Source organism: Eucalyptus grandis, chromosome 6, assembly GCF_016545825.1.
Source record: "Eucalyptus grandis isolate ANBG69807.140 chromosome 6, ASM1654582v1, whole genome shotgun sequence".
Taxonomy (NCBI): domain Eukaryota; kingdom Viridiplantae; phylum Streptophyta; class Magnoliopsida; order Myrtales; family Myrtaceae; genus Eucalyptus; species Eucalyptus grandis.
Genome location: NC_052617.1, coordinates 29,909,685 through 29,928,531, shown reverse-complemented (window position 1 = coordinate 29,928,531; position 18,847 = coordinate 29,909,685). Strand labels below are relative to the sequence as shown.

Genomic DNA, 18,847 nt, shown 5'->3' with positions numbered 1-18,847 from the left:
TCAATTATTATTTAAATTAGATTAAAAACTAAAAAGAAAACCAAAAATCTGATTAAAAACAAATTGAAAAAAGAACAAAAAAAGAAATGGAGGGCTAGCTAGTGGAGCTTCAACCACCACTCATAGCTCATTACTGGAAGGGTCAGTGACCTCCACCAACACTAGGTTGGGGTGGTCGACCCTTGCTCGGCTAGGGCAAGGCATTGCTAGCCCCCATGAGCATACCTTGGGTAAGGCCTCGCCGGCGTTGGCTCGGGGTTGGCAAGCCTCATCGACCCCCGCAAAGTCCCACGAGGCCTCACAAACGTCGAGTGAGATCGCTAGCATTGCCCAGATATGGGCACCCTTGCCTACCATCTCTTTTGAGGATGGGCAACGATGGCTAAAGCTCCATCGACTAACGCTCTACTCTCTCTCTCTCTTCAATTTTTTTAATCAAATTTTAAGTTTTCTTCTCTAGTTTTTAATCTAATTTAAATAGGAATTTAATAAGAATAATTTAAAAATGCCATGACGACATTAGTTAAATTGACTGTTAGTCAAATTAATGGTATTAACGAAAAAAATTTAATTGTATCGATTTGACAAGTTTTAAGATTTGATTGTACTTTTATAAGTTTTTAAACTCAATTGTACTTTCGTGATAAGTTTGAAAATTTCTAATTCTAATAAACATATCCTTATTAAGTTTTTAAACTCAATTACACTTTCGTGATAAGTTTTAAAACTTCTAATTCTAATAATTATAATAAACATATCATTGCACTTTCAGTTTCGCTTTATTTCCTTCAATCTCGCGTTCCTTAGCTCTGATTTCGGTTAACTCCAGCGATGTATTTCAGTCTTTGCCCTCATCTCTACAAGCAATTAACTTTCTTCGTCACTTGGAGAGAAGCTATTCACATCTAGCTTCTCCAGAGTCGGTACGCCTTTTCATCACACACATCACTTGATCCATCTTTGAAAAAGTTGCTTTACGGAAAATTCGATACTTTTTGCAGCAGGCGTGTAAAAAAAAATCAAATTCCAAACTGAACCGAACCGAAAATTTGAGAGTTTTTCGATCAACTTGCTTCTCTCCACATTACACATGTAATAATGAGTATACTCCTTTCTTTAAAAGAATAGAAGCTAAAAGCTAGAAGATGCAATTTACCTAAACCTTTGGATAATCCAAAAAGAATTATAAAAATAAATAAGTAAAGGAACTTCAATTCTCCGACCACAATTTGCCATACGCCATCAAGCGATAGCGTACTTCGACATTACCGAAAGGAATTATTAGATGCACCGGGTTTGCATGGACATAAACATCCACCGGGCGATGAAGCAACGAAGCAAAATGTGCAATTTTTGCACGCGTGCTGACGATCAATCCGCTCTTGTATTATGCTCTTAGTCCTCTTCAGGTTGTCGGATGCAGTGTCCATCCTATATCAGTGGCCGAGGTTGAACAAGACTAGTCTCTGCATGAACGATAAAAGGACCCGCAGGAGTACCTATCCCCTTACACCATCTTTAATGTGTCTGTGATGTAAACAATACTTGACGACCTCATAGAACGACACAACTATTCCAACCGATGGACCAGCGCGACCAACTCGAGGTCCCACTCCGGCAAACAGTCCTTTCATTCCACCATCCCTGTTCCAACCAAAAAAGCTAAGTCCATTAATGTGCCCGCAGAGAAATAGAACCATCACAGGACAGATTCATTTGATTCCGTAGAGTTTCCATGTAACAGAATCCAAATTCGTAAATTAGCGACATCTACACGCAGCTTTTAACTTATACTCCAGGCAAGCTCAGAAGGAAAAACTATAGCCCTGAAGAATTGGGATTTGTTGAAAGTGCCGATCCTTTACCCAGGAGGAAGATTCTACATTCCATCAAAACAATGCATCCTTTGAAGCACGAATTGACACATGGTTACCAGATTCCCTTTGAGTATTCTCCCTCAAATACAGGATTACTGAACTTACAGGTAGTACTCAATACCCATCAATTTGCACGGTTGTACACTTGTCTTATGTTAAATGCACATGTGGTAGAAAACAACAAACTCAGTTTCCACATGTATCCGGGGACCAAACTTAAGTAAGGTATCTGCACATGTTTGATTAGAATGATGAGACGTGAAGTCTAATCCTAAATAAACAGAAAGACACAGAACAAATGAAGCTTAACCAGCCCAAACTGCAGCTTATATACACAACTTACGTGGATGATCTCTACTCTATCCACCTTAATGACAGGGCTCTTTGTTTTTGGAGTTTTATCATGTGATATGCATTGCAATTTGTTAAAAAAACAAAAGAATGATGCTTTTTCCCTATCTTCACAATGTGGGAAGTAAATTACAATTTACAGGTAGACATACATCAAATCAACATTACCTCCATATTTCAGCTAAAGTCTGTCTTGTTGTCATGTTTAATGCCCTTGTTGGATCCTTCTGTAAGGACACAAAAAGTAAGCAATGAGAACGATTATCCCAGTTCAATAAGGGTTATTGTAACAACCTCATTCAAAACCTATCTACTTAATGAATTCCAATCTGTCAATCTCTCAAATGGTATCTCCCAATTAAAACGCCTTAAGATGGAACATGGACGTGCATGCTTATTATTTATAATATAAATTTGAAGCTCGACATCAAAGCTACCTCAATCTGTCGCCTTGTCTTTGCCACATTCAGCGGACAAGTTGCAGCAGCTGCAATTGTTCCGGCCACAAAACCAGCAGAAAAATTTGCTCCAAGGACAATGGCTGCAGTGGATTCCTCTCCAACCAAATCAAAAAATTTCTGCCTGATCTGTACAAAAAGGCAAGGACATTGATCTACGTATAAAATGCAAAATTATCTAAGCAAAGATCAATTTTTTATTGAGACTAAAAGCAGGAGGCCAAAACTTGCCGGCTCAAGAGTTGACCAGCAGATTGCAGAAAAAGGAACATCACGTGCGAGTTGTGCTCCAAGACCAGTCCACAGAATGCGGTAGGTGTGTACTGTACCATGATATTCATCATTTTAATATGCTTATATAAATAAAATGATAATGGAATAATGAATTTCCACCAGTAATAGTTTTCTGATCACTACAGTAATTCATTCATGAGGAGAGCCATCCCCTTCATGAAAAAATGAGAGAGAGAGAGAGAGAGAACAAAAGTCAAAACCATACTTACAATTTTGAAGGCTGTTTGTGCTTCCGACAGGGTTAATGACCTGAAGCAATGTCTTCCAAACTCCTGGAGGTTTTGGACCATTTTTCATTTCTTTGAATGCCTATCAGTCAACAAAAGTGTTCATAGCTGTTAAAGCTTCAGTTGGCTCTGGTTGCCAATGAAACTAGCTTGACTTAGGAACACACTTGAAGAGAAGAAGCAATCAGTTCTTCCTACTTCTATCCTTTCACTAGGTTAAGAGAAAATTTGTTTGGAAAAACAAAATAAGGGCATTCAAAGGAAGTCATCAATAATGGATTGTCACTCTCCACCCAAAGAAGAATTCAATGAAATAAGAGTGTTGACTCTTGAAAAAGCTGTTGATACAAGGTAAAAAGTGCACCTGCATCCGCGTTCTTGCCAATTCCACAGGATAACAAGAAATACAGGCTAATGATCTAGCAACTGAGCCTGCAAGCAATGGAATGTATGGTGTCAAGCCTGGCATGTTTTCTGTTGTATAACCTTCCATCGCATTGCGCAAGATATCATAGCACGGCAAATAGATCCCCACCTGATTAATAACAGTGAGGAGTTTCCATCAGCAAGTATTTCTCAAGAAAGATTTCGCACAATTCTTGACATATAGAAGTCTTACAGTTGGAACCGCCAAAGCCAAGCTTGCGTTTGTGCCTCTCCACAGCCTTGCAAATCCCTCCTGTAGCCCAAGAAAAGAAAAACATGGAAACCCCCAATCATGACAAGCGAAGCAAACTGCGAAATTAATTTCTCATGCGAAGTACACTGAATTATTTGGTTTTCCCCATGATGGCAATTGCTCACATATTAATTGTTTATTGGTGATAACACTGGAAGTAACAAAATTCCTAGCTCAGTTGTTATGAATAGGCAGAGCCTTGATCTTTTTTGCTGGATCCTGAAAAGAATGAGGCTGAAGTCACAAATGCCTCAGTTCAGTTTCCAATCCTAAATCTCCTCAAGCACCTTTCTATTGATAAGAATTACAGATGAGTCCATTATCTACCAACTATGCATCGAGCATTCCAAAAGTGGTGGGTTTAAAGCAACAAATTCTTAGAGCAATTGATTTCTGTAATTAGTTCTTTGAGAAGCTACAAGAAATCCAAAATTCATATCTGAGCAACTAAAAGCAGGAACTCAGAACTTGGCAGTATCCATAAGGCTGATTGCTCAAATGCATTCTGAAGCTACAGAGTTTTGCACCCATTTGGATGTTCAAGCTCTGTAGCAAAACATATCACGCGATACAGGTTCTCAATTGTCTTGCCAGAAAATCGAGAATATTGAGAGGCATAAGCAAGTAGTATCATCATCCAAAGATTTATACAAAATCCTAAGTCAGAATCAAACAGTGAAGCACCGTAAGTACGAGCTTTTTGCTTTAGTTTTTTCTGCCTCATATACAGCTTCCAATATATGCTCCACAACAGTAAAGCAAACTAACCTGGCGTATAACTTTGTAGAAGACATCCAGAGTCCCTTTATACCGGCCACATTCGGGAGGACACACTGGTACATTGTCAAATACGGAACGTGTGCATGACGTATAACTTCTTAAGTCTGGAAGCATCTAAATCGCAACGCAACATAAATACATCGTTAATATCCCCTCACACCTGGGAGAAATCAGAATGCTAATGAAATTCTCTGATGAGGCCCTAGGAAAAATATAATAGACAGACGCATACCGCATTAGAATCAAATGAGGACATGTGACACAGCCCCTTAGAAGGGACTTCAGCAGCCTGAGCTTGCAACCTTGTCTGCAATTTTACATAATAGATAAGTCAAACATCGAGTATCCACAGAAAAAGATTCTCGCATCTTTAGGAATATAAGTTTAAGACATGACGATAATACCAGTACGATCCAATTCTTCACCATCATATAGCTCCATTACAAACAAATAAATAGCAGTGGTATGAATGGCCTGATGATGGCCTAGTAGTGATGAACAAACAAATATCCTTGAAAAACAATGTGAACAAGAAAATCAATAATTTGACAAGCTCCGTAATTGGTATCTCAAGAAGATAAGATCAGTCGGTTAAAACAGCAGTAAAAATCAAGAAACTCGAAATGAGAACAAAAGGGTGCACAAAGGTTCGGCTCAACGAAATGAAAGGTTCTATAACACACCCAGAAATTGATTAAAGCTTCCGGAATGATTTTCGAGCGAAATTCGATACCTTGGCGACATCGAGAGGGTTGACGATGATTGCGGAGATGACGGCAGCGCCAGCCGCAGAGAAAGCCCTCTCTCCAAAATTCAACTCCCCGTTCGAAGCGCCTTTCTTCTCCGACAAGTTTTCTTTGCCTTCTCCGACCATCGTGTCCGAAACAGAGGACACCTTACCCTCAAAATCAACTCTTGTCGTCGCAGCGCCTAACCATGAAGACGACGAAGGCACGCCTGGTCTTGATCCGACCATAATACCCACCTCCAGTTTCGTAACCTCTGTCTCTCTCTCTCTCTCCCCCTCAATTCATTCCTACCCTCGCTCTCAAAGAAACAGGCGAGAATTCGTTGTCAGGAAGAGGATATACTCCGTAAAGTCTCGATTTTTATTGAAGAGAAAAGGGTTAGGCCGACTTCGTCTCCCCAGGGCAACTCCATGGAAGATGAAAAGGAAACTTCTGGATAAATAACGGCTCCAGTAATTGACCTGAATGTCTTTTGCGGTCGCGAAATACAATTTGGGTAAAAGAGGTTCAGGGGGCCTTTTCCAAGGCATCAACTAATGTTGGGCAAGAATAGGAGATTCTGATTCGTTGCGTGAAGCAGAGAGCGCCAAACAATTTTTGTAATTGGAATAGGAATCGGGGATTGGCGTTTGAAGAGAAGTGCGTGGCGAGCTGTGGGTCACTGGCCTCGGCAGGTGGCTGCTTCCTGGCGTCCCAGCTCAGCACCCTGTCAGCATCAGCGGGGAGCTCAGCTAAAAGAGGTTGGCTTCGGGAGCCACTTTTTCGTGCCCAAAATTTCTGGGAAGACGAATTCTAGGCCGTTCGTCGAGGAGAGCGAGGAGGTTGCGTGGCGACGAGGGCAGACTGATACGTGGTGCGCAATGAAAGGAGATGGCGTGGCTGACTCGGACTCCGTGGCAGAAAAAGACCCTCATTGTCATTGTCCAATGATCCACCGCTCCCAGCTCATCTGAATGTGTGAAAAAAAAAAATTGCAGAGAGAAACAGAGCAACTTGAGTTTTGCCTCTGATTATGGGCTGGATCGGGTCAAGCCCATTTGCCTAAAATGATCGAATCCCAACCACGGAGAACCGTCTGATCTTACAGCATAGTGGAAAGCATCCGATAGAACATTTGAGGTCTACAGCCTCATTCTCTCAAGAAGTTCATAGAAACCAAAGCCATGAAACCAAAAAAGAAGAGAAGCAACAAGCCACATTTTTTCATGATGGTCCTTCCGAGAGCTTGATGGCTTGTGTGGGCTTGTATTGTCTGTTGGGCTCACGTTGGACCTTGATGGGCAGTATCAGATTTAGGGTGAATTTAGTTCAACTTTAGAAATAGGCTTTGGATGTAATATAAATATCGAAAGCTAAAATCTTTTAGAGAAATGCAAATTATGTTTGATAAAAACTTATTTGCAAAATAACTTTGGGTAAAGTAGCATTTGGTTAAAAAAAATTGCGAAGGGCTTTCATTGTAATTTTTCTTTTGTTTGTTATTAAAAAGAAATCAAACCCTTTCACGGACTTTGACAAAGGGTTCAAATTGTTGGCTAGGGGTTTAAGCCCATGAGCGTCGACAGTCGAGGTCACACAACCGTGGGCCACCCCAAGTGACTATCACCCAGGCTGTCATGTGACCTCAAGTAGCCATTGTGTGGGTCGTGCAACCTTGTCGACCCTTCGACAATCAGAATTGACCTCATCGACTCTGGTCAACTACCCTTACAAAGAGAATGAGCAATAGCAACGAGGGGCAAAATTGAAAAATTGAAGAATTGGTAATAGTAGCTTTGGAAGAAAAAAAAATTCGTTTAACTCTAATTATAGTATTTCGCAAATGGTACTCTAATGGAGTACTCTCTACTTGTTTTGGGTTTACAAAATTTGCAAGATCAGCATTTGGTCAAAAGTTACTTCGAAAGGCTTTTACGTTCCTCAACTAAGCCCATCAAAAAACCGAACCAAATATATCCTAAATCCACCCATTTCTCTGGTTTTGAGGAAATAAAGCGGAAAAAAAAAATCCGTTTATTTCATAAAGGATTCTTGCCCCGGTATTTTATACAACAGAGTATCATTATCAGATCACACACCATGCATCCTTGAAAACTGTAGAAAAGATATTTTCTAGGACAAAAACAGAAGCTATAAGCTCGATGCATTCAATGAATTAATGAATTAGTAGCCACGCAGTCATCCCCTGCCATTCAAAACATGCAGAGGCCTCTTTGAAATGCCTACCAAACTGCCATCTTTCCCTCCTTCTGTTGGGTCCCTCAGTGACACAAATTCTTTACTGGAACTCCATTTCTGCTGCTTGCAACTTATGAAAGACATCGTTGACGAAATGCTAGCGGAGACAACGACTAGTTTCACTGCAATCCCGACGGCCTCCTGCCATTTCCATGGACTGAGCAGTAGCTTAAAGCAACAGGCGATGAAGCCTAGTCCCGGCCTTTTGTGAGGCTTGAGGTCGGCCGGATTGTCGTTTCTTTTCTCCTTTTGATCTCTCGATTTGATCTTGTTGAACACCATTTTTCGGTCGCTGAAACACGCGTTTAATTCTCGCACCACGTCGAGAGGCCTTCCTTGATATTGGCTCACATTTTCAAGGAGGACCGATCTGCTATCTTCCAACCGAGCAAGCGCTGCGTGTCGTTCCAAGTGCTGCCAGCTCCGTAGCCTCTGCATGAAATTGCTCTTTGTTGTGAACTTTCTCAAGCTATACATGATTGTGTAGGTAACATTGAAATGCTAAGAGGAGAAAAATTCAGTTGAGCAATCAGAAACTCTTTCTTTGAATAAATGTTGTGACTATGATTCCACCATCAGTCTCATGTCCTATTCCAACAGAAATTGCCTCGATCCCACGATGTTAAATCTGTAATCGTTTACGAAAAACTCTCTAGCTGTCGTATGATTAGAGGCAAATTGAAGAAGGACGAACATATGCAGCTTAATCATGCAACATCAACAGCCAGTTTACACAGATCTTCCATGATTGCAAGATCACATGTACTCTGATATCTCACACATGCCCCACCAATAAATCTAAGATGCCTGCTCTGTTACCACAGCTAGATGAACATGAACTCAAAAAAGATTAATTTGCTCGAACGAAGAGTGTCAGAGTTCTTTCAATTGATTAAAACTGGAAGAACTAAGAGCAGATCCGAACCGAAACGAACTGCACCTGCAAGTACATGAGCATGGATTCCACATTCTTCAATGAATCTCTTATGGCAGAGAGCCTCTCTCTCTCCTTATATGCCGTCCCTGCAATGTCGCAGTTGTGGCCATGTCGCGAGCAGAAGCTGCAATACCCGAAACTGTTGTTGATTTCGCCATCGATGGCGTCTTTCAGCGCCCAAGCCCTCTCGATGAGACCCTGCAGGTCTCCATTCAACTCCATCAAAACCAAAAGCCACTCATTGCCCGGCTCGACGCACCGGCTTTATTTCCCTTTCTGTCTCTCTGTCGCAAATGACTTCTTCCGCAATATTCCAGAATGAAGGAGCCCTCTTTTTCAGATTTTGTCAGGCCCTTTGGTTTTTTCCCTTTTCCTTTTCTTCTCATTATTTGCTGCGGTGGAAGCGTGAGGCGCTTTGGAATGTAAGGTAGACATAATCCCGCTTTTGGTGCGGTTCATTCATGTCGGCGTGTGCCACCAAATCATTCTGGGTCCAACTTGTTACCACCTTTTTTTCTTTTCTTTAGGTGTGCATTATGTGGGTTTGCTTTGAAGGGAAGTTCTGCTCCCCAGCCGATTCGCCTTAGCTGTTTCATGCTCCCCCACCCGATCCCTCGCTTTCCCACGGAATCGTGACCCCGAGCGCATTCGCCCGTCGTGACCCGCTTATCTGAAAAGGACAGTCGCGCGAGGTTGGATGAGCGTGAGTAGCATTCGATGACCGCACGAGGAATCCTGTGAACTCAATGACTTGACCAGGCAAATGACTTGGTAATTCAAAATGGTGGTCAGCGTGCTTTCGAGCGTCAGGGCCACAAACGTGCCATCCACTTTCGTCATGTGCTGACTACTGACACGGTCATGAGCTTTCGCGGGGAATAAAAGAGGAGTATCAGCGATGGACCTGAGCGTTCACGCGAATTGTTAAGCATTAATGACGAGGATTCTGCTGAATACGTTCTGTATCTGCACGTTGTTGCTCGCGTGGAGGCTGACGGTATGAAAAGACTTGATGCGCGCAAGCTAGCTGTAAAAAGGACCGTAGGCGGCGAGTTTCAGGGACGGTCAGCTGCCCGAAGAAGTCCTAAAACTCAATTCCAGTGATAGGCTCGGTGGTAACAGAGGTGCTGTTTGGTAACTCCGGGGAACACCTATTTTTGTTCTTTTGTTTCTCGGAACAGAAATAAAATAAAATAGAAACGCGTTTAATAAATTTATTTTTTTTCTGAGAACAATTTGTTCCTGAGAATAGATTTAGAACAAAAACAAGAAAAAAAAATCATTTCTTATTCTCGGAAACAACTCAAAAAATAAGTTTTTGTTTCTTTTATTTCCTTCCTTTTCTTTTCTTTCTTTTTCTCTTCTTTTCTTCTTCCATAGCTGGTCATTGACCCAAAGAATGGCCAACGACCGGCCAGACAAGGCCCAGCAACCTCGTCGGCCCCCGACAAGGTTGCCCCGAGCTCGCTAGCCACCAGCGAGGCTTAGGGGAGCCTCACCGTGGCCGGGCGAGGCTTGACCTTGCCTAGATCCGATGAGGCCGAGCCACTGCGAGGCCCGATGTCGCCTAGCCTCGTAGTGGCCGAGTGAGGCCGAGCCTCGCCAAACCACAGTGAGGCTCGGGGGACCTTACCAGTAGAATATAAATTTTTTTATAGTTACCAAACGCTTTAAAATACTTGAAAATTGTTAGAAGATAAACTATTGTTTCCAGAAACAGAATCGTTATTAAATGCATCTAGAATTTTCAGATTTGAAGCCCATCCTAAGCCCACACACCCCCTTACAAGTTCAGCCCATATCTCTCTCTCTGCCGCGTCATCACGGGCATCCTTAGATCTGATGCGCTCGAGGCCCATATATACCTTCAATTCCAAACATAAAATAAAAGTAAACCCATAATGAGTGAGTCAGCGCGAGAATCGAACTTGGATATCCAACGACAATGCCTATAAACTGTCATGAAATCCAGAGTATTACACCTTGAATGTGCACAATTAACATACTTCAGTTGAATATTGGAATTTTCCTTGAATAAACTAAGTTGCCATTAATCACTATTTTACTCACTGAATTTGAATCTTCATTGAGCAAATTATAAAAGAGTTGAGGAAATGGGAATGCCGCTATTCTAGGAGATGCAATTTGGTTTTTAGTATGCATCTCATTGTTATGATTTTCAACGTCCTTTATTTTGTCAGTTAAACATCCGGTAGATATGCCTTCTTAAAAAAAAAAAAAAAAACATCCGGTAGATATGTAATCATCCTTACCAATCAATCAATGTGATAGATCCTATTAAAAGTACGGAGGTCACTCTATTGTTTGTTTACTTTTATTTCTATTTTCAAATAAAAATTTGTTATTCTTTTATATTGAGATAACAAAAAGAACAAAAAAAAAAAAAAAACTTTTGTTTACACTTTTGTTCGAGAACAAAAAAATTATTATTTTGTTTTTAGGAAACAAATTTGAAATAGAAACAAGATGTGAAGTTATATATTCATGGTTTATATTAAGTATTTTGAACTTTTTATGGTTTAATTGTATTTTACTAATGAATTTCAGCTGCATTTTGTTTTTCAATTTGTGTCAAATGGTAGAAGTTTTTAAAGAATAGAGTAGTACTGCAGTTGCTACGGTGATTTGCTAGTCAAGTGGTGTGAAGCTCATTTTTTGGTTGAGTGGACTTTACATGATCAAATGCAAGAAACACTATTGCATATGGTGTTATGAATATTTAAGATAGATGCTTACAAGAACTTTCCATCTTGTCCCATATCTCGATAAGTGGTTAGCACGAAATTTCTATTATTGTGTAATCTTAAATTTGCTAAATATGTATTTTTATTTATAGTTTAGTTGCACAATGCCGCATTGTCGATGGATGTGTAATTTGAATATGTAGGTTTGCTTTTTTATGAAGTATAAAAAATAAGACGAAAAAAAATTATCGATCGGTCCTGGGTTGACCTTGGAACCGGACCGAACCCATTGGGTTGGTCTGGTCCTCGGTCCTAGGCTCAATAGGGTCGGTCCTCGGTCCTAAAAATTGAGGACGACACCGTACGGATTGGTCCTGGGTTAGGGGTGGCCCTGACCAACCCTACCATGCTCACCCCTAATTCTAGGAGATGCAATTTGGTTTTTAGTATGCATCTCATTGTTATGATTTTCAACGTCCTTTATTTTGTCGGCTAAACATCCGGTAGATATGCCTTCTCAAAAAAAAAAAAAAAAAAACATCCGGTAGATATGTAATCATCCTTACCCAATCAATCAATGTGATAGATCCTATTAAAAGTACGGAGGTTACTCTAAGGGCTGTTTGTTTACTTTTATTTCTGTTTTTGAAATAAAATTTTTTGTTCTTTTTGTTCGATAACAAAAAAGAACAAAAAAAAAAAAAAACAAAAACGCGTTTGTTTACACTTTTGTTCCTGAGAACAAAAAAATTTATTATTTTGTTACCGAAACAAATTTGAAACAGAAAAAGAAAAAAAGAATGTTCCTAGGAACACTTCCGATAAACAATTTTTATCTCTCATATTTTTTCCTTCTCTTTCTTTTCTTCTTCTTTTTCTTAGGCCCAGCCGCTAGCCTCGCCATGACCGACGATCAAGGCTATTGAGGGCCGGCAACCTCATCGGAGTGTCATCGACCCTTGGCAAGGTCGAGCATCGTCGGCCGCCAGCCAAAAATTACCAAACGCATTCTTCTGTTAAAAAATTATTCCTCGGAATAGAAATAATTTTTTCTATTTCTGTTTCAGAGAACAATTTTTTAACAGAAACGTCATCAAACGTACCCTAAGTATAATTGTATTTTACAAAATTGAGATTGAATTGTATGATGAATTAAGTTAAATTTCACATCTTCAATGTGAACAATACGTTCTTATTGCCATGCAATTTGGTTCTTAGTATGCATCACACCTCTTTTGTCATTGTTCTGATTTTCAACATCCTTTATTTTGTCAGTTAAACGTCCAGTAGATATGTAATCATCCTTACCCAATCAATCAATGTGACAAATCCTATTAAAAGCACGGAGGTCACTTTAAATGTAATTATATTTGACAAAATTTAGATTAAATTGTATGATAAATTAAGTTAAATTTCACATCTTCAATGTGAAATATACATTCTTATTGACATGCTTTCATGGTCGAGAACTTATGACTTATCAGTAAAATGCAATTTATGCACCATATAAGCTCCGTAATGTGAAGATGGCCTCGAGAATGGGCTCAAATAATTGGAGAGCTACACTTTTAACCCAAATGCAATAATGACGCTTGATTAATATATGCTCTAAGTAAGTTCATCAGAAGATGACCGGCTGAGCTTCAGCTCGTATTTTGCCAAATCAAATGGACGCACTCTGAGGTGGTCGATTCTTACAAAAAGTATCTCACTAAGGAAATGTTAAAAGGTTATTTCTGCAAATGTCTAATGCTTTTGCATGATGGTTGTTCTTCAGTTGCTTTGAACTCTTTGAAAACATCAAGAACCTAATACGCCTCACAAGTATAGTGAAGAAGAAGGCAAAGCCAGACATGTGGAGCACATGCAAAACTTCTCTTGAATTTCTGCTCCTCCTCGATTCTCACCAGCCAAGCCAGCCCACCAATCAAAAACAATTCTTTTATCTTTCTTTTGTTTTAGGCTTTGTTAAATTTTCTGGGCATGAGATGGGCATAACGAAAGTTAAAGAAAGCGAGGGAAAGTACCAAGATTTGGCTCTTCGTTTCATGAACAAGCCAAGAAACATGTAGGACCGAAACCTTAATCACAGTCCCGAGACGCGGCGGATGGAGAGAATCGGAATGAAATCTATGTCCCATGCTTCTTTTCTTTCTTTTTCTTCTCTTTTCTCATCTTTTCTTGCCTTGCGCTATTCTGGGTAAAATCTTATGGCCCGTGCTGGGTGTAACGAGCCTGATTGAAGCTGAAGATCCCGCTCATTTACACGCCAAATGCTATGAGCATAGGATCTGCGTCCTTGTCTTTATTCTGATCTAATTTGTGGAGATTTTCTCTTTTGCCTGTCGAGTTCATTTAGCACATTTTCTTGTGAACTAACAGTGACTCCTGCTCTGCTTTGAGTGGACAAGGAGAATTTTGGGGTGGGGGCAGGAGCAGTAGCAGCCGACACAAGCCAGACAAAATTTAAGCTGCTGAATTATTGTTCTTGCTCAGACCAAAAAAAAAAAATTATTGTTCTCGCCCCCTTAATCATCATCCACTAACGGAACGGGGAATTTCCCTACGCCCCCCTACGAAATTCTAAGGCTGCTGAGCGTTCTTCATCCCTCGTATGTGGGATTCAAGATCATGGGCTCCTTTTTGTTTTTACCATGATTAGGGTTCAAGACCTCCAAAGCTCCATGAACATGTGGACTTCACCTCACAAAGTAGTTGAAAAGTCAACTCAGTTTTTAATTTTTAGTTCATTTTCTATTTGGCTTGAGCATTATAATAGATATATTAAATGAGTAAGTCGAGTTGGTCGAAAATGGTCTAATCCAAATAAAATCATTTAACCTATTTTGACTAATTTTCATATAATACAAATTTAGTTATTCATATTGATACAACTAAAATACTTTCATATTTAACACTCCTATTTTTTGGAGCTTTTCCATTCTAAATCCATTTATAACTCATTTACCTTCTAATTAGTCCATATAATAACTCTATCAAATACAGGTTAAAAAATTTGACTCTAACTCATTTTGATAGGTCTATTGTACAATCAAGCCTTTGTTTTATAGCCTCTCTATGTTCCAAGAACAATGAGATTTTCTTTTTCTGTCGAGGTGGGGTTGTATCTTGTGAGATGTGCCGGTTTTGGTATACCAGACTAAGTCTACCTTTTCAGTTTGATTGGAGGAAAGTAATCCACATCAATTTTAAGAGATTCACAGTTTGACCCAAAATAGTTGTGCCAAGTAGGAATCGAACTTGAGAATCTGGTCGATTACCACTTGTCCAATCTCTTGGGGTTAAGAAATATTGAGTGCGAAAGCGACTTACTATTATTATACTGATGTGAGTGCAATGACCTAATGAATCCAAATCCACATCAAACAATCTAGACCCTAGACTGCCTTTTCCTCATGGTGATCCTTCATCGTTATCACATCAGTATGGCAAAGAAGGCCTTCGCAACTTGCATGCCTTTGGCAGCAGAAGCAATGTTTTCGTATTGACCAATGTAGGTGTCACTCAGTAAATTTCTCCTTGCACGGAAGGGGTGGGGGGACCAAAGAAATTTAAGGATGAAGATGGATCTATACAGGCACCTTGGCAATGGAGCCCGACTTTCTGAGCACTTTGGGATCTCCTGACAGAGAAGCATTAAACCGCGTCAAAGGCTCGATACATTTTCCCCTAAACGAATCCACCTGCTAGATTTCCAATAACACGGTCAATCCATCCCATTTACAAAGCCCAGTGGCGCTCAATCACGATCCACAGTTCCGACCAGGAGACAAGCATACGCGACACGGCGATCTCTGATTGCTCCGCCCCTCCAAAGAGTGCCTGAATCGGGCAACTGAAAAGCGACTGCACGACGTGCTTGGAGTGTTCCTTAGGACAGAAGGCCTGACCAAAGAAGGAGCCTAGGACAGTGCTCCTAGGAACGAGTCCTTTCCTAGAAAATGCCTGCCTTGACCTCTGTACACTCTTTCTTGGAGGTTTCCTAAGGACTTGGACTGAGAAATGAGTCTTACTCTCCCCTCTTGATTCATACGTTACAGGGTCTTAGTCAAGGGTCTTGTGCTCTCTAGTCAATGTCCTTCGGAACCGCCAATTTCCCACGGCTCTTGTAAGCATTTTTCTCGTTCAAACCTGTCAGTAGTGCAATTTTTCATGGGCCAAACGACGCACGCCTCCAATTCATGACTTCCATCCATCCCCAATGGTGTTTCTGCACTGGCGTTTCAGCAAATATTCCCTTCTTCCACTGAAAATGTAGAGGGAGATTAATTTCACGCTGTCGCCATCAATAACATCTTAACATAAACTTTTATTTCGTCACGTAATCTTTGTTTCAATGATCTTGAATGGTTAGATTCTTGACTACAATCAAATTGGAAACATAAAACCAATATTAAGTCAGATTATGGATGGTGCGGATCATCACTCTCCAAGTGGGTAGTGCCCCAAAGTGGCAATAAATCATAATATAATTTCTTCACCATTTTCAACATAACGCCTTACTTTTTGAAGCACAAAAGTGTCGGTTGTTATATCAATATGACCCATTCTAGTAGTTTTCTAAAGTATATTTAATGAGACTTATATGCACATAGTTAATTTTCAATATTTTATTACCCTCATGGAGATTTTAATGGTGATGCGCCAGCTCCGGTTACTAGATCCTTCCATTTTCAACGAGATCCATAATAGGCCTCTCTCAAAAACACACGAACGCCACTCGTTCATTTCCTTTGGTGTCGAGATCGATCCATTTTGCCACATCGATGGCCCTCCCCCTCCCTTTTCACCTACTTCTAGATGTGCATTATGATTGAAGACGGGTCGCCATGCTATGATTCGACCTGTATTAATGTAATCCATTTGCGCTGCTGACTGCGGGGGCGGAATTGTCCTAGGCTCCCTGTAGCTTCATCCCTTTTCCCATTTAAGAAGGAACGATGACGCCGAAGATAAAAAATAAAATAAAAAAGAACTGAGAATCTTGTCATGCATGAGGTAGGATTAGGAAAGTCTTTAACAATTTCTGGGAAGTTTATCGCGCATCGACAGCTAAAGTAATCGCTTTCGTTAGTGCATGCACCGTTTTGTTAAAAAAAAAACAAACAACAGTACACGACCGCATGTTACGTAACTTACAAGGCAACCACGTGGTGCGAGGTTTCCAGGGTTTGAGCTTTTCTGGGTCCATCTCTGTTTGAACCCTCTTACCCGCTCAACCCGATAGATACTCCAAGAAGTTCCCCCCCATATTCTTTTTCCCTTTGCAAAAGAAGGAAAAGGTATCAACTGATGCAAAGGAAAGGAGGACAAAGTAGACTACAAGGGAATTAGAACGGGTCAGGTCCAAAAAATGGGTGGGGGAGCTCATGGCTGTGGAGTGTCCAGTGTGCCAACCGTTGAACATGGGGGTCAACTTTTATAACAAGTTGGCGCTTGGCAGCCTTTGGTATGTCCCACAAAATCCAATCTTAAGCCCAAAAGAAAACACGCAAGTATCTTCTCTTCACTCCCCATCCATTGTAATTGACCGGTAGATATATATACATAAAAAAAAAAAAGTAAAAAGGAAAGGATATTTCATGGGCCACTAAAGAAAAGGAAACTACACACAATTTGCATTTCTTGAAGATTAGAGAATTCATGCACAATTTACACACTTGCATAGGACGGAACACGAAATGAGTCGGGTCACGAATGTGTACACAAAACTGCACTAGGACTCGAGCGTCCTTACGTCTGCATCAGGGTAAAGGACCAAAACGCTTGAAAAGGGACCTCTGCAACTTAATCTATGAACATGTAGGATTAATGTTTGTACAGTAGGAGGGCGGCCTCGCGTTGAAGCCCGAATCGAATTCGGTTTCTTCTTCACGGCTGCTTTCTTTCATCCACCGGTCACAACGAAGGAATCAATGAAATCCCACTTCCGGAATTGGACATTTCAGACATCAGTGAAGCGCCAAAGGATCTTGAAAGTAATTATCCACGTCCCATTTACACGACCCGAGATCTTCTTCCAAGAACTCGAAGCACGCCTGATCGACATCGTCTTTCAGGAACGAGTCGGCCCCGGTAATCTCTTCCAAGAAAACCGGGCCGGGACTTTCCGGGTCGAAGAAGCCCCTCAAGAAAACCGGATCCAACAGACAGCCCCTCCTCCTCCGGAACCTGCTGAGCCAGTGGCCAGCCGCCCCGGCCGCCGCCCGCCTTGGACTCGGGCTCGGCTTCATAGGTCGTCTGAAACCTCAACACCGACGTCGGAGAGGAAAGGCTCCGGTTCCGGCCAACTTCACCACCGCCCTTCGCCGAGTCGGGCACCGCCGTCACGACGTTGATCATTGGCCTCGCAAAGTTGGTTTGAGCATCTGGGCCCTTGAGCCGTATGGCTTCTCGATCGTAGGCGCGGGCAGCTTCCTCCGCCGTGTCGTACGTGCCGAGCCAGACCCTCGTCCGCTTCACGGGGTCCCTGATCTCGGCCGCCCACCTCCCCCACGGCCTCTGCCTCACCCCTCTGTACCTCCTCCCGCCCTCCGGCACCGCCTGCTGCTGCTGCTGCTTCACTTTAGGCCTCGCCTTGCCGTTGCTGAATCTCCTCTCGCCGGTGGCTGCCCTGTTCCCGGCCCGCGGAACAGATTCGTCCTCGATTCGGATCTCGTTCACGTACTTCTTGACCCGGAAGCGCGAGGCCGGCCCACGTCCTTCCTCGTCGCTCGACGAGTCGGTGGCGTCCTCGTCGGTGAACGAGACCCTCACGATCCTAGACATGGACGGCGACGACGACGACGAGAACGCCGACGACTCTCTGACGAGCTTGTTGCTGACGGTGCGGTGCTCGGAGTAGTTGATCGAAGCAGAACAAGAACAATAAAAGGAAGATGGCGGGCACAGGCACGGACACAGTAACGGCCGGTCCATGAGTGAGATGTTTCTAGAGAGAGAGAGAGAGAGAGAGAGGGTAGTGAAGAACGAAAACGGGCGGGTCCGGATTCAGCAACAGTCGAGAGGGAGAAGCATTAAAGGTGGAGAAGACGACCCTTTTACGTTTCTTCTCCTCCTTTAACGGAGACGGTCTTTAATGGGGATGGTGGTAACCGAAGAAAAGGGGAGGAATCAAGGAGGCGCCAAGAACCAAGAAGAACACCCTCCCCTCGAGAAGAAAAAAAGAAACGATCTTGCCGCGGCGGAACAGGGAGAGGGATCGTCAGCGCCACCGGGCGGGATCGACAGAGAGAGAGAGAGAGAGAGAAAGGAAGCGCCTTTGGACGGAAAATGGAACAGTACAGAGACAAGGAGGAGAGGAGAGATGGAGGAGATTTTTGCAGTGGGGGGATTATAGAAAAGAGTGAGGGGAGTCAAAGCACTGAGAATCCCTCTTTTATAGGAGGATCCTAGAAAAAACACACCCAAGAAAAAATGAAATGTCTTGTTGTTAACGAGGGGGGGAAAACACCTTAATCTCGGGGGGGCTTCTTCGGATCCTTAATCGAATCGAATTTAAGGAAATGAACGGGAGGGATTTTCTCCGCCC

The 18,847-nt window shown here is 41.9% G+C and overlaps 3 protein-coding genes across 3 annotated transcripts; all 3 read right to left on the bottom strand.

Moving 5' to 3' along the window:
• Positions 1-1,169: 1,169 nt before the first annotated feature.
• Positions 1,170-6,173, bottom strand: LOC104442154 (mitochondrial carrier protein MTM1). Its single transcript, XM_010055487.3, has 10 exons — positions 5,400-6,173; positions 4,899-4,973; positions 4,655-4,780; positions 3,827-3,886; positions 3,572-3,742; positions 3,190-3,289; positions 2,918-3,009; positions 2,666-2,815; positions 2,397-2,455; positions 1,170-1,644 (listed from the first exon to the last, which is right to left on the bottom strand). Exons 1-10 carry the CDS (start codon positions 5,640-5,642, stop codon positions 1,500-1,502), a joined length of 1,221 nt encoding a protein of 406 aa, XP_010053789.2. The 5' UTR covers positions 5,643-6,173; the 3' UTR covers positions 1,170-1,499.
• A 1,232-nt stretch (positions 6,174-7,405) lies between these two features.
• Positions 7,406-9,062, bottom strand: LOC104442153. The gene is made up of 2 exons (XM_010055486.3): positions 8,594-9,062; positions 7,406-8,085 (listed from the first exon to the last, which is right to left on the bottom strand). Exons 1-2 carry the CDS (start codon positions 8,810-8,812, stop codon positions 7,594-7,596), a joined length of 711 nt encoding a protein of 236 aa, XP_010053788.2. The 5' UTR covers positions 8,813-9,062; the 3' UTR covers positions 7,406-7,593.
• Positions 9,063-16,911: 7,849 nt separating this feature from the next.
• On the bottom strand, positions 16,912-18,847 carry LOC104442152 (ethylene-responsive transcription factor CRF4). Its single transcript, XM_010055485.3, has one exon. The coding sequence runs from the start codon at positions 18,232-18,234 to the stop codon at positions 17,314-17,316; it is 921 nt and encodes a 306-aa protein (XP_010053787.2). The 5' UTR covers positions 18,235-18,847; the 3' UTR covers positions 16,912-17,313.

What these genes read in the sequence shown, in the direction of transcription:
- LOC104442154 (XM_010055487.3), bottom strand. Translation starts at nt 5,642, where the DNA reads ATGGTCGGATCAAGACCAGGCGTGCCTTCGTCGTCTTCATGGTTAGGC. An exon ending in TCTACAAAGTTATACGCCAG is followed by an intron (nt 3,887 to 4,654) that starts GTTAGTTTGCTT and finishes CTTGGGCTACAG; the next exon opens with GAGGGATTTGCAAGGCTGTG. An exon ending in GCTGGTCAACTCTTGAGCCG is followed by an intron (nt 2,816 to 2,917) that starts GCAAGTTTTGGC and finishes CTTTTTGTACAG; the next exon opens with ATCAGGCAGAAATTTTTTGA.
- LOC104442153 (XM_010055486.3), bottom strand. Translation starts at nt 8,812, where the DNA reads ATGGAGTTGAATGGAGACCTGCAGGGTCTCATCGAGAGGGCTTGGGCG. An exon ending in CCATGCTCATGTACTTGCAG is followed by an intron (nt 8,086 to 8,593) that starts GTGCAGTTCGTT and finishes AATTTCATGCAG; the next exon opens with AGGCTACGGAGCTGGCAGCA.
- LOC104442152 (XM_010055485.3), bottom strand. Translation starts at nt 18,234, where the DNA reads ATGGACCGGCCGTTACTGTGTCCGTGCCTGTGCCCGCCATCTTCCTTT.